Below are 15,536 nucleotides of genomic sequence, written 5' to 3'. Positions count from 1 at the left end.
GAAAACACAAATATGACACAATAACAAAAAAAAAACGCCTTTTTTAATTTTTAGTGTTCAAATATGTTACTTAACAGTTAACATGGGTAATTCGTACACAATATTAGTCTTTCTAAGTAGCTTCATAAAGGAGTTTTGATCTGTTCTCACACTCTGCCCTGTTTTTTCCTGTTTTGTGTTTGTGCCAGTCCTTCATGCCCATCAGTTCCTCCCCAGCGAGTATTCTCTCAGCATTGTGTCATGTCGTCTGGGAAAAGACCCATCTGTTTACTTCATCGTCGGCACGGCCATGGTTTACCCAGAGGAGCCCGAGCCCAAGCAGGGTCGAATCATTGTCTTCCATTACACCGACGGTCAGTACCCGAGCTTCTCTTAGCTTTTTCTACGGTTTCAGCAAACAAGCCCAACTGCTCTCTTTGATTCTTCTCATCTTTTCATGTTTGTCCTCTCACCCAGATCAGCCTTCTTTGTTCTCTCCATCCTTCATCCCGTTTCATTTTCTCCTCCCTGCACTCTGTATTGTATTTTAGGCAAGAACACTGTGTCCTACTGGGCTCCTGTTTCCCTTCTCACTCAATCATTTTCTTATCACTTTCTCTCAAACATTCCCCCCTCTCACCAGCAGTGCTTTTTTTTTTCTTTCGCACACTGTTCCTGACAAAATGTGTTGCTTGTATGTCGTTTATCCTAGTCCAGTGCTTGATTTTTACCCTTGCCTTATATTCTGAATGCAGCACTGTCTCAATTTCAAAATTTTCTCACTTCTCTTTCCCAGTTGTTCTCTCTCTTGGACCTTGTAGGCGCTAATTTAACTCAGCGTTGCATGTGTAGCACTTTGAAAGCTCACTGAATGAACACTGACTGACTGATCTTTCCTGCAGGGAAGCTGCAAACCGTGGCTGAGAAAGAAGTGAAAGGAGCTGTCTATTCTATGGTGGAGTTCAATGGAAAACTGCTGGCCAGCATAAATAGCACAGTAAGTGATGGTACTGAGTTCTCGCTAAAGTTTTTTCCTCCACATAGTTTTAACAATGTTTAAAAATCTAAAGTAGAATATGAAAATATTTTAAAGGGAAATTTAATATTTTACAGCCATAAAACTTTCTATAAATTGTAATCAGCATGTTTGATGTTTTCTACGGCAGGTAAGTAAGTTATCTGCTTCACTTACAAAGATAAAATTTAGTACCATATTTGTATGATGGCTTGTCATCTAGGTCTGCAGTATCCTTTGGATTAATTTTTAGATCTAGGATGAGGTTCATTTCTTAATTAAAGAAGACTTTTCTTTAAAAGGAAAATGTCAAATGCATCTGCGGTCACTTAATGGCCACACAGAAATTGGATTCCATGAATATCAAGTATGCAAGGAGGTGAACAAAACATTTATCAAGGCTGCACCTTACATTTCATTACAAAATACCAGAAGTTGTTTTAAATCAAAACCCACTTTGCTTCAGCTACATGTCGTTTTTTTTTCCTCATCTCTTCACCAGATTAAGAGTGTTTGACTGCAGCTGCGATCTGGTCGTATATGAATGTTAATGTTCTGACAGCTACATCTGTTTATCTAAACACTGCCAGAATTTTTAGTGTTTTAATTTAACATTTTTTTCTCCAAAATCCATAATTTTTCACCCAGGGTGAAATACAGCAAAATATAACACTGGTGTCCTGTTTTGTTATGTTCCCAGCTACTGCACTCAGAAAACATTTGTCCTTCTGCTCACTAGATAAATCGCCATACAAGTCTTCACTTTATGAACACAGTTGGAGCTGGGAATGTTACTGCCACAATGTCTTGAGAGCACATAAGTTGATGGCTGAAGTTCTCTGCCTTTCTTCATTCACATTTCTCACTGTTATTTCTATTTCTTAATAGAAATAATAATAATAAAAAAAATACCGTCCACTTTGAGCCTGAACACAATTGAAAATAAAGAGTTGTAGATATTATGTGCTTTTTAAATTTCTCTTATATCTTTTGGCTAATTTTAGCTCAATCTGGAGCTCCAGAGTGGGCCATCTGGTTCTATCTTTGAAACTGTCTACAAATTTCCACCTAAGTTGTCTTAAATGTTCATTGACCTGTTGTAGAGGTTATAATGCTTAACATTTTACATCCAGTTATTTTTTACCTAATTAAGATAAAAAATGATAATAAAAAAAACAAAAAGACAAGTTGCATCAACAAACTATTTGCTGTGTTCCTTCTGTGTGTTTGTGGGTTCAGCTCCAGGTGACCTGTTTCTCTTATCCTAGATTTATTTTAAGACACATGATCTCTCAAAGCAGAAAAGCACTGCTCTATTAATTATATTTTGCCATGTCTAAATAAATCCATCCCATGTGTATTGGAGTGAAATCACCTGATATAGTGTGAAATAAATAGTCTTCCCCTGCTGCCCCATAATACCACGCTCATCCATGATCAGCTACAGATAGATTACAGGGATTAAAAACATGAAAGGGAGCTTTATCTGGAGATATCAAGAATACAATTGTCATGGATTTCACATTTCTGGAGCTCAAAGTCTAACTTCCGACTGCTTTTCTGTCTTCTCCTACCTTTGCTGAACATGTGAAAGAAACTGTTTTACTGAATTAGCTGTCCATAAATAAACTATCATCGTCCATTTAAAGAGAAATAAATATATGGATTCTGGTCTCCACAGTTTTGTATTTCAGTTTGGTGACTATTGAATTTGAAACACAGAACATAAATGGTTCATGGAAAGATCAAATAAGTTGGTTTTGAAGCTTATTTACAAACACTCATGAATTCTCATGTGTCTTAATTTTAATTGTCTGAAAAAGAACGAAAAAAACTCAATGTTTCAGTCCGCCTCTTGAATCTCCTCCCAGACGTTTACAGCACTAGAAATGTATGAGGTTGAAGAAGTAAATGTTTCAATTTTGGTTTCAGGGGTTAGAAGACAATCAAAGAATACTGTTAAAAATGATGAGTTTATAAAAAATGAAGCCTGGTTGATTTATCTGATGACCTTTTCATTCTATTCTCAAAAAATTATAGATTACACTTCCCTTTCATTGTTATTCTTTCTTTCTGTGTTCTATATGTGGCTGAGCACTAATGGTTTAAGACTTTATTATCCTTATTGTTTAATATTTATATGCTTTTTATTTGGTCTTTCATCTCTTTTTGGCTCACTGCACATTTTCTGAGGCTCTCAATCATGAATCCCTCTCAAATTACGCTTAACTAGTATCTAATTGGCTCCTACATCACAATTTAAGCATTGCCATACACAACACTTTGCCTTGAGGGACATTTAGTGCTCAAGCACAGCATTTATTTGTGCTGTAATAAAACTAAAAGTGACTAAAACTGCAAAAGTAAAGATCAGTTGTTTGTATTTGCAAATATGATTAAAGCATTTTTTTAATTGCCATTGTAGTAACTTAATCTTAGTGTATTTTTTACACCAGTGAATGATAAATTGAATATTTGCCATTTAGTTCCAAAATGTATTTTTCAATTTCTAAAATTATTGGTCATGAGCTTTTTTTAAGAAAACATGGTGCTTTCACAATAGTCATATACAATATGCACAGTTATGATGTTATCTTTGACCTGAACTAGTTTTTTAAGAATTGCATTTCATATGAAAATGGGAGTTGGTGTTTGTAAAATGAACAGTAATGCATTGAAAACACTTAGTTGAGACACACCCCTGACTCTCCCATCAATTTCTGACACAGCGTGACATGTTCATTAACTGGTAAACGTTCATTTGTAAAGCAGACATTGACCTCAGATTCAGACACATTAATCAGTGTAAAACTGATATATATATATATAAAAAGTTAATATTCTACTAGAATAACTACTACAATAACTGTTCAAATGAGAGCTGCCTTTCTTTTTCAGGTCCGTCTGTACGAGTGGACGGCCGAGAAGGAGCTGAGGACCGAGTGCAACCACTATAACAACATCATGGCGCTTTACCTGAAGACCAAAGGGGATTTCATCCTGGTGGGAGACCTGATGAGGTCTGTCCTGCTGCTGGCGTACAAACCCATGGAGGGCAACTTTGAAGAGGTGAGATGTGAAGGGAAAAAGCTCGAAGACTTGGAAAAGGTGGGAAATTGAATACTGCGTGTTGCTGCTTTGATACAAAATCACAAAGCAGTTTTCACTTTCAGCCCATGGCGCTTTATTGTATGAGCTAAATTCTACTCCAAAGTAGATTTCTTATGTTAACTCTTCATTTTTGGAAAATTGGAAAACAAATTTTAGAAACTAACTAAAGTTGTTAGTTTACAGCTGAGCTCTTGTACAAATCAAACGGGACACATTACAAACTTATTAGAGAGAATAATGAAAGAGCATTCTGTCTCCTCAGATATTGTGTGTCAATCAAGGCTTCCTGTGCAATTAAAGAGCAGGTCTTTGCTTAAAATCTATTGATTATGTGTCAGATTTTCTCTCTTCAGTATTAAAGGAGTTCATTACAATTTGCACAGAGAAAGCAGCAGTTTTGAACAGCTATAATTGTTATTTAATTGATTGGCTCACCTAAAGAAATTGCAATATAAAAACAGAAATAAAATTTAGGGATGCAACTGATGATTTTAGTAATCAATTAATTTATCAATTATTCTGACGATGAATAGACAAATTGCACATTTTTTAATGAATTACTAAATCCTTTTTGTTCAATATTAAACGATGCAAATATACAAATTATTCAATACCTTGCTGAAATATGAAAATAAACTTTTTTTGCCTATAATGCAATAACATAACATTCCTTTAGTGTATGGTTGATCATTTGTAGCAAATGATACATCTGCAGCTAAAAACCTATTACTAAAAAAGCTCAGCCCTTTCTACTTGACTTGATATGAGTTTCTTTTTTTTAGAATAATTGATAAATATGAAGGAAAAAAGTGCTTAATAGGATGTGTTTATTATTATTTAAAAATTTGAAGCTAAAACTATGCCACTTGATGCATTCTGAGTAGAACATGCTTACAAACATGTTATACTCATGTATTTTGCATTCAGTCTAAATGCAAAAGACAAATATATTACTGCTCTGACTTTGTTCTTTCATCAAAATTGCCTTTTTGAGTTTTGATAATCCAGTTGTTAATTAATCAATTTCTAAATTAGTTGACAATAATTTCAATAATCAATTCAGCACAATTAGTCAGATCAATTCTAGTATAAACCAGAAGCTAACACAATTAGCAACAATTAGGAGTTTTGAGAGTTTACTCTTGTTTAGCATTGGCTTATCTTTGCTTAAAAGGTATATTTCTTAAAACAAATTTGCATGTTTATGCTTTTTTTCATATATTTTCCACAGATTGCTCGTGATTTTAATCCAAACTGGATGAGTGCCGTGGAAATTCTAGACGATGACAACTTCCTGGGAGCAGAGAACGCCTTTAACTTGTTTGTCTGCCAAAAAGATAGGTGAGAACTGCAAAGCCTCTCCCTGCATGTAGCTCAATGATCATTTCCTTATGATCATTATATTTCACCACAGCTGCTCTTGCAGATCAGAAATGCCCCTAAATCGTCTTTGCCCAATACTTTCTCGCTCAGACTGATGCTGTCATTAGGATGCTGTTCCTTTCACACACATAGTCCCATGACAGCTTTTAGACCAACATCATTGGTATGAATGTGGGACTGGAGCATTGTCCTTGCATTAGTGCTGGAAATTATGATTCATCTTGCAGCCAAGCTTTTAGCCACTCTCCTGCTTTTTTTCCTCTGTTGTAATTTCACTGAATGTTGATGTTAAGGAAAGGAAGAAACATGAGGTCTGAAGGTGCTTGTGTTACATCCCTGCCTTCACTCATTATCCATCTAATATGTCAGAGTGGACCTCTCAATGCTTTTGACCTTTATTTGTGCAGCACATCTCTGTTACTGTTGCTCTTTTCAGTGTTTCTCAGACTTTTAGCCATTACCTCTCTATCATGTGCTGACCTTTTCCAACAATTCTCATGTCTTTACTCGTCTTGTTTTCCATTTGATTGATCGACGGTTTGACCCCCAACGAGTTCCGGTCATGACCTTGACATTATTTTGTCTTCATGTTTGTTCTCTCTCTGTTTGTCCTTGCCACACTCAGTGCGGCCACCACTGACGAGGAGCGCCAGCATCTGCAGGAGGTCGGGGTCTTTCACCTAGGCGAGTTTGTAAATGTGTTTTGCCATGGCTCACTGGTGCTACAGAACCTGGGAGAGAGCTCCACACCCACCCAGGGATCCGTACTCTTCGGCACTGTTAACGGCATGATCGGTAAGTTAATCTTAATTTAAACAAACCTGTTTTTTTATTTATTTATTCTTTTTTTTATTATTATTTTGTATTTTTCTAGCATGTTTTAAAAATATTCAAGGATTTTCTTTCTTGCTGCGAGAACCCTGTTAGCATGTTTAATGGTTTTGCAAGCATTGAATTTCGGGATTACCTGGCTTTAATCACAATTTTTACACTAAATCAGAGGCATGCAACCACTGACAGTAGGCTGCTTTCATGCAGCTCTTCGGCCTGTTTGCAGCGACTCATTCTTGTTTTGATCTGAAGAATATTCAGTAAAAATTGTCCAAATCAAATGCAGAGAAAGTGTATTGTATATCCATAGATTTTCCACAAAATGTATGTAATATATTATAGAAGACCGTAACAGAATTGCACAAATAAGATGTATCCCAGAACTGTTTAGCATAGCATAATGCAGTGTGTCATTAAACAACATAGTGCTATATGATATAGCACAGTTAAATTGTGCAGGGGATAGTGTGGTATGTTGCAGTATGGTACAGTATAGTATTGTGAGGACATCTGAACCTATTGTTTATAATAAATAGTTTATAATATATAGCACAGTACTGTATTGGCCAAAAATATAAGTGAAATAATGAAGCATACTATAGTATTGTAGTACAATATAGTACTACATATGACATTATACTATGTCATGATATAGATTAGTTTATTTTTGATCATTCCAAAGAAACAATAAGTAATAAAATTAAAAAAGGGTTCCTATTTCGCTTCTTAGCTTTCATCATAAGAAAAAGGAAAGTGCTTTATGACTCGAGATGGTTTTTATTTGGTGGCACGGGACATAAAAATGTCTCTCTGTATTGTAATGATAACTCTCCCTTACACAAAGATCCTTTCGGTGTTGGATCCAGCTCGGGTCCTAAATTTGAGCCAAACTCCAGTTTGTCATTTTGTTTCCACTGAACAATGCTTTGTTAAGGTCAATTAAAGATTTCCCAAACAAATGTTTAAATAAGTGATTTTCTTTGTTGTCCCTCTACTAGGGGTGTCTCCACATACAAGCAGCTATTGATTTTATGCTGTGACATTCACTGTTGAGACTTCAGCTCACTCCTGTCTTGATTCAGTGGATATGAGCAGGATTTAGTTTGTAGAGCCGTAAACTCCCCGGCTTTATTTCTTTCCTAAGACTCTGCTCGTGCTGCTCAGGATGAATCCCAAACATCGCTGAACTTTATTTGCTTCTGCTGGCAGATATTTTTCATTTTCTGGCAGCAGAAAACCTATTCACAATCTTTTAGAAGCCAGTGTTTAGGTCTTGAAATTTAACAATAAAATCCAACTCTTAGCATACTTTGTGAATAATTGGAATTAATATGCCTTAAGTTGCAGAAAGATATCAAGACTAATTGAATACGCAAAGATCCCTCAAATCCTTTTCCTTCAAGCAAACAATGATGTAAAACATTCACCACTGTCAGTTGACACGTTGTCACCTCTCATTACTTGGATTGAAACCAGTAACTTCCAGCCTGGCACTGATGACGGGGAAATGAAAAACAGGGAGTGCTCATCATTTGGACACAGCAGCACTCCCACAGCACCAAAACACAGCGCATTATTTCACCTCTGCACCTCCTGTGATTCCCTAAAAGGTCTCAGAGGAAAGTTTCTCAGGAAATGAAAACCACTGTCGCCCTTCCCTGTGAGAACTTTTCCTCTCCAACTCTCAAACTAAAATGAGCTTTAGCGTGTAATGAAGATAAAATGCCCCTGCCGGTCTTATCGCTCTGCAAGATGCTGTGATGTATGATATGTTTCTTAGAGAAAGCTGCAAGGCGATGGGATTATTTCCCCTAAAAGAGAATAACAGCCCATATGCATCCAAACTTGTCAAAGACTATTTTTTGTATAAACTCCGATATGGCAGTCTCAAGATGATCACAATCAGAGATTGCGTGTTGACTCAGAAATTCATTCTCATGGCAAATTATTTGATGGTATCTTAAAAAAATCTAACATTTCAAAAATGTAGTTCCAACATAGATATTTGACAAATAAGTGATGTGTGTATTGAATAGGATTTGGCCTTTAAAACCCCAGCTGTTAAATAATAATTAGTTTCATTTGTTAAAATTGATGCTGTGTCATTTTCCTAAACCCCCCTCATGGTGTCATGTAGAAAAACAAACTCTGCAGCTTTACAACTTCCTGCTTGTGTTTGCAATTTGTTGATGAACCTTATTTAATGAAAATTTAGTTTTAAAAAAAAATAATACAACTTTTTAAAATAAAAAAAAATGTGCTCAAAAGCAAAAAAAAAAGCATTTACAGTCACTCACCTATGCTTGATATACGTACAATTGAATATTTCTTTTAATAAAAAAAAACATATTTTTTACAAAAGTTACGTACTGCAGCTTTAAAACTGTTAATGAATGCAGACATGACATTTCTCTCTTCCTCTTGGCTGATGGCACAGTATGAGGTGAACAGCTCTTTCACACATTTATAAAAGATCATCTGTGTGCTTTTTTTTTTTAGGTCTGGTGACATCTCTGTCCGAGGGCTGGTACAGCCTCCTGCTTGACCTACAGAACCGCCTCACCAAGGTCATCAAAAGCGTGGGCAAGATCGAGCACAGCTTATATCCTGAACTCCTGTGTAAAGTAACCATCTGTGACCACAGATGAGGTGACCTGGACTGGCCGGGGTTGTTCTGGTGACGGCCCTGAAAATGAACAGCAAAGCAATAATGATGTTTTTAACTGACTTTACAGGCAACTGATAATTTTTCAAAGCTCAAATAATTTGTTTCCATTCTTCTGCTTAAGAAAGGGACTTTCCTTTTTTTTAGAGAAAATTTACTCTGCTACCCTGTGGTTTTATTGAATTATCGTGTTATTTAATACTCAAAAGCCTTCTGTTCAGTCTTTGTTTATAAAATATGGCTCAAGAGGGCCTCTATGGTTATCTATCTGGTGCATTGAACACGTTATCTGTTGGATATTTATGAAATCTGCCTGAGGTAAAGTTAGCATGGTCACACCCAAAGGGCCGACCTCGGGCTGAAACGGCTGCCTGGTAATGATTTATCCTTAACCGAGTGACACCTGGAGGTCTTTCCACACGGAGCGCAAGACGGAGCAGGGCACAGGCTTCATCGACGGGGACCTGATTGAAAGCTTCCTGGATCTCAGTCGGGCAAAGATGCAGGAGGTCGTCAGCACTCTACTGGTGGGCACAGTTTTTCCTCTTTCAATTCAGATCACCTGCACTTCACATCATGTTTCTGAAATATACATTTAGTATTTCTATTTCTATTTTTGTTGGTTTGGGTGACGGAAAGCCAATTAAGGACATTCCAGCAATAATCAAGCTTAGTTCTATGAAATAGTATTCAATGTTTAAAAAGTTTCTTGGGGACAAACTTCCCGCCCCCTGTTTATAGCAATATAATTTTTATCGGGGGGCATTTATCTCCCAAGGGTATTTATTTATCTGTCTGTCAAGCTGACTGACTGACAGTCAATCACCCACAAAGAGGATTATTTTTTTTGCTTGGATGTTTTTCTTTTTTCTGTCTCTGTGTATGTGTACTTTTTTCTCTTAAACTGTTTGGGGGAAGATTTGACAGTTGAGTCTCACTGTAGTGGTTAAGAGCTTTAGTCATTGTGGCCTCAGCTATCCTTCCCTGATATGTGACATGCTGAAATAGACACTCTTCTGTCTGGACTCTGGCATTCACAAACCAAATTGTTTTGTTTGCACACTACTAAACCTAAAGCTACAGAGAAGAAACAATTTAGATCCATTAAGAGCAGATTTAGGAAATGAATCGGCATTTATTTCTTTTTCTTGAAGTCTGCTCCCTGAAGAATCTGTATCTCTTATCTTGAAGACGGAAGAAAATTGGAATTGTTGCCAGTGGATGAGTTAGCTTGGCTTTTAAAAACATAGTTCTTAAATTTGTCGATTATTACTTAAGTATTGCAATAAAACCTTTTTTAAAATTGGCACACAAGTTGGTAAATAAGGGAGGACTTTTGTATAAATCAGAGCAGAAATTACAAAACAAAATATACAGTTCTCTTAGCATCCCATTTCAGTCAGTCGGTGGGGGTCTGGACATTGACTGGGACACAGCAACACCCTGTTTGAAACATTGTCCTGGTTAATGCCCTAATTTACCCAAACTGTTGCTTCGAGTTAGCCTCATGTTGGATTTTACAATATGCTTTGCCACATAATGGAGTGACATAACAAGCCCATGATCATAATGGTTCTGGATCCATTTCTAACTGTTATTATGAAAGGTTCTGCATGCATATTGCTTTTGAGAAAGAGAAGGCGTCCTCCAACTGAATTTTGTGGAACATCCACACAATTGATAGCTCCTGCTTTTATTGAGGCGGTCAGTAAATCTTGTTCATTTGACTAGTAAGACTTGGCTTCTACTTTTCCCTTTTAAATCCAGTGGAAGCAGTGAAGCTGCAACATTTTTGCTCTCGGTTTGAACCTTACAGGACCTATTTAAATTATCTTGTCTTAAAACAATTTAAGTTTTCTTGTGAAGAACAGCTGATAATAGCAATAAAATTTTAGTTTTTTCCTCCCACAAAATTAAAGTGGAACATTGCTTTATACACAGCTCCAATAGCTAATTTGCATCACAGAGAAACTGAATATATACATTTTAAATATTTATGTTTTAGTTTAACTGCGATTGTGTAATATCTGGAGTGAAATCTCTATTTCTTATGGTGTCAATCTGGATAACACAGAAATCCACATTGACATCAGTGTACAACTATAAGGAGGTTACATTTAAATAGAGCAGACTTTGAATAGTTGTTTTTATTTTATTTTATTTTTTTTTCAATCGTCAAGATTGTTCACTTCTTAAAATATAAATGGTTCCTGTCTCTGTGGAAAAGTCTTTATATTTACCTTCTGGTGCGATTAATAAAAAATAAACGAGAGGGAAAAAGCTGCAGTTTGTCATCTGTGTGGGCAAGATAAAAGATTCCCAGCGTTTAGGTGTGCATTTTAAAACATCATAAATAAAGTTCTAAACACAATGGAAAGGAGAGTAACATTTCATTTAAGTGAAATATTTTTGGATGCAGTCGGATGCTGCTCCTGCATCTACTCGTAAGCGTGGATCAGTCTCAGCTCACCGCTCGTTGTCTTTCATTTTCAGATCGATGATGGCAGCGGCATGAAACGTGAAGCCACAGTGGATGAGGTGATTAAGATCGTGGAGGAGCTGACGAGGATCCACTAGCTCCCTTCACCATTCTGAGGGAGTGGGGGCTAAAATGCTTTGGGCTTTACAGATGTGTAAATAATTATAAACAGTGTGTGTGAGTGTTTTGACCTTTCGGTGAGTTGTCGGCTGTTCAGAGCCTGAAGGGTGTTACGTGACGAGTGTGGGGCTCTTCAGGTGAAATGCTTACCGGCCAAAGTGACGACCTTGGTCTGAGTGAGTTTGAACGTGTGTTTGCGTGCGTGTGTGTGTGTGTGTGTGTGAGATGGGATGTGACTATAAAAAGGAACAACCTGAAGCTTTCCTCGACACATCCATGCTCCCAGATAATTGTGGCAGTTTCTGATAAGTTAAAGGTTTCTCAATCCTCTTCACCACACATTATCGGCTGTTTCCTATTAAAGTCTGAAATAAACACACTGTATAAGAAATAAAATGAGGAAATTGATAGATTTATAGCTATTTTGTCTTTGTGATGTTTTCTTTGTTTATTCTAATAAACCTTGCTTTAGTATTGTTCTGTGTCTCGGACTTTGATCTGTTCTAGATCAACGGTCAATGTTTGCTGTCTTTTGTCAGATCACAGACAGACACTTCTGAATTAACTTCCAAAATTATTAGTTGATGTATTTAAGGTAATTGAAATCAGTCCTATAAAATGTAGATAATGTTGCTTATGGGCAGAATCAAATATTTTATTATCATAATGCTAAATAAAGACTTCAAGTGCAGTTCAAATCAAAGGTTTACATACAAATATATGGGCCTGAATTTTGGGCTAATAAAGATTAAAATAAATGTTAGCAGGTCCAATAAACAAGCCAAATGAAATCAGTAAGCCTTTTGTGTGATGCAGGCTTAATATTTGACCACTTTTCTTAGAAAATTAACTGATTTAGTTGTTGGGTTTAGCATTTAAGCATTCCAGGAGTTTTCAATAGTGACTTTAACTAACTTATGACTGGAACTGTAGCAGATTAAAAAAAGGTATAGTTTCAAACTTACAGAGCTAATATTTAACTTTCTTGCCAGTTGTCAAATATTTTTTTCTAGTTCTTACATTTACATGAGCTTTAATTGCACAGTGTTTTTAAAGTTTTCCTAAAGTTATTGCAGTTCCCCTAATTTACTGAATTAAATAAGGATCTCTTATTTGCAGTTAATGCAGGCCTGCTGCTCTAGCCCACACAGTTTTAATGAACAACCACCAGGAGGGAGAAAAATAACTTTTTTTTATTTATTTTGTGAATCAGACCTTTTGATATTCCAGAAGCTGCATTGTTTTCTGAAGAACCTGATTAATTTATATTGTGTACATATTTTATGTCGCCTGCATTAACAATGTGAAATAGGAATACAAGCTCTTTCTGTCTGAGTAAACAGAGGTCCTACAGGCTGGGGTACAGCCACAGTGACAGTGAAATCTAGTTTCAGTAATTATGCCCTGCACTGAGGATTTGAAGGAAACTGGTCATGACTGGCAGTCCAAGTCCTCTGCCAGTTCTCCGTAGCTATTTTTGTCCTCTCTTTCTCGAGGCACAGAGACTCTTGTTTATCTCTTGTTGCCATTCGAGTGGATTTTTTTTTTTGTTTTATTTTGTATCATTTAACATTTAAACCTTATAATCTATTAGGTAAATTGTCCGATTTCACAACTGCAGAGGTGCATAAATCATAATTAAATTTTGTGTTTAATTAAAAAACAATGTGGGAAATTTAATCAGTCTCTTAAAACCTTTCCCAAGATATTAAATTTAGGACATTATCTGAAACTCCAAAGGGAAATATTTTTATTTTTTTTGTTCATTGTGATCTAAATGCAACAGTGTGTTTACTCACTCTGTAAATGTTAAATTGGCTGAGTTTATGCAGTGCCCTTCTATTCACACCTATTTATACTAAAGACATTCACCCAGTCATTAAAACCTACATGTTTTCATTCTCAGAACTGTTGGCAACTTGGGGTTAAGTGCCTTGCCCAGGGCCTAGCTGGAATTGAACCCACTGAAACACAGCCACCCCATTGAGATTCTTTACTAAGGATATACCAGCAAACAAAATACACCTATTGCAGAATGTTTTATTCAACCCAGCAGGGTTTCTAGAAATAAAATGGCAGTGTCCAGGCTGTTTAAAAAAAAAAAAAATCCCTTCAGTTTTACAGTGTGTTGACATTTTTTGTATTATTTACCAAGGAACCTAGTTTCAGACTTGACTACAGTTAGATAAAAAACTTAGTGGTAAAGTAAGCTAAAACTTTTCCACACAGTGATATTTACTGACTGAATTAACTTGTTTTGATTTGAAATATAAACAAAAAACCTGCATTGTTTTAAGGATATTTTGATGACAAGAAAGCAATAGTAATATTTACTTTTCCAATCAATTTGTATGATATATTTTACTGAACGTTATTTTAGTTGAAACATTACAGAAGACTAAGTATTGCAGAACCTGTTAAACCCTCGATGAAATACTATGTTAATTACATTAAAGGTAAAAGCACAGGTTGACACTAAGGCTACGAAACTAAACAAAAGCTGCACAACATATCAAACAGCAATCATGGCAGTATCCACATGTTTAATCCACAGTTGCAAAGAAATGTTTTGAGGCAATTTTGCTAGGATATTGTATAGTTCATGCGTCATTCATAAAAATGTATTAGTTTTTTTTTTTCTTAAGCGACGTTCGACAGTCAATACATTGCTCTTTTTAGAGAATCATTCAGTTTTTATGCTCCTCTATTTTTGTAACAAGCTTCCATTTTTCTGAACTAGAGTTTTTTTTTAAAACAAGGCTGGAAATTCATAAAGTGTAGACTTTTTTTAGAAACCTGTCATGATTTTACCTTACTTTGGCAGTGTAATGTAATACGTTTTGCTTATTTTCCTATTTTACATTCCCTCTAATCATGTAAATCACTTAGAATTTCTGAAAATGTGCTAAACAAATAAAATTGCCTACACATCACCCAGTGGAATATGCTTAGGAATCACTCAGATGGAGGCCTGCAGGACACATCCTGATCGGATGCAGAGGAGTAACTGTACTCCAAGCTCCCCTTCTTGGTTCTTTTTCTTTCAGTCATGATGGTTGTGAGTACATTAGAAAACAGAATCATTCGGTTAGAAGGAATCAATATATTCTCCCTGCTTAAAATGTGGCCATCTTCCATGAGCCAGAATGGGGACGATATATTGCCAGCACGCACGTGGTTTCAGTCTGAAGAAACTACAGGAAGCCTCTTCCACACCACTTGCTGGGAGGGATATTGAGGTATGGTGAACGGACTGTTAGGTGTTGGTGTCAAAATAAGATTTTATTTTTTTTTTCATGCATGAAAGATACATTAAGCCTTGTGAAACCTGAAAAATTAATAGTTGCAAGACAGAACTTTGTTGTTTAATTAACAATTGGATCAACAGGGGAGATATTAGCCTTAACCACAACCAAGAAATCCCTTTTCTGTTTCCTGGCTGCACAACTTCATTTGCGAGTTACTGTCAAGTTCTCGGTGTCTGAGCGTTTCACGACTGCTGTTGCCTCATCTGTTGCAAGCTGTGAACACAGAACCAGTTTAGAGAGTACAGTCAGATCCCATCCCCACCAACAACATACCTCCACCATTCCTCCACTCAAAGATATGCCGTGCCTTCACACAATGTTGGCAGCAGTCAGCGATGCTGGCTGAAATCTGTTTGGAGGAGAACAGCATGACTGCTTTGATCCTAATGAGCAGAAGCCACATGTACAGACCTGGCAGTGCCTCATCTGAAGCAGTGCTAAACACAAAAAAAATTAAATTAACTCACTCAATCAAATCTGGTTTACTTCTGTAAAAATTCTGGCTCTCTTCCTTTGGGGATCAGTTAGCTGTGGTGCTCTTCAGGTCCAATGTGTGAACATTATTCCTTTAGAGGCCCAATTTGGCTAAGTCAGGCTAAGCTCAGCTTTGGTAGAAACATGTAGGAAATAAATAATGCGGAATTG

General features: G+C 36.4%; 1 protein-coding gene across 1 annotated transcript in view; it reads left to right on the top strand.

The window, feature by feature from the left end:
- The window catches only part of ddb1 (damage-specific DNA binding protein 1), a 44,548-nt gene extending 32,488 nt beyond the window's left edge, over nucleotides 1–12,060 (top strand). Inside the window, exons 20-27 of the mRNA XM_055036868.1 lie at nucleotides 189–353; nucleotides 882–976; nucleotides 3,893–4,063; nucleotides 5,337–5,446; nucleotides 6,114–6,283; nucleotides 8,819–8,921; nucleotides 9,388–9,511; nucleotides 11,478–12,060. Coding sequence (XP_054892843.1) covers nucleotides 189–353; nucleotides 882–976; nucleotides 3,893–4,063; nucleotides 5,337–5,446; nucleotides 6,114–6,283; nucleotides 8,819–8,921; nucleotides 9,388–9,511; nucleotides 11,478–11,561 — 1,022 coding nt within the window. The 3' untranslated portion in view covers nucleotides 11,562–12,060. The remainder of the gene's footprint in view (nucleotides 1–188; nucleotides 354–881; nucleotides 977–3,892; nucleotides 4,064–5,336; nucleotides 5,447–6,113; nucleotides 6,284–8,818; nucleotides 8,922–9,387; nucleotides 9,512–11,477) is intronic.
- The last annotated feature ends 3,476 nt before the right edge of the window (nucleotides 12,061–15,536 follow it).

The sequence above is a fragment of the Poeciliopsis prolifica genome, unplaced genomic scaffold (assembly GCF_027474105.1).
Source record: "Poeciliopsis prolifica strain line A6 unplaced genomic scaffold, Auburn_PproV2 SCAFFOLD011, whole genome shotgun sequence".
In the NCBI taxonomy this organism is placed as follows: domain Eukaryota; kingdom Metazoa; phylum Chordata; class Actinopteri; order Cyprinodontiformes; family Poeciliidae; genus Poeciliopsis; species Poeciliopsis prolifica.
Note: the sequence above shows the minus strand (reverse complement) of the source record. Positions and strands in the feature narration are given on the sequence as shown.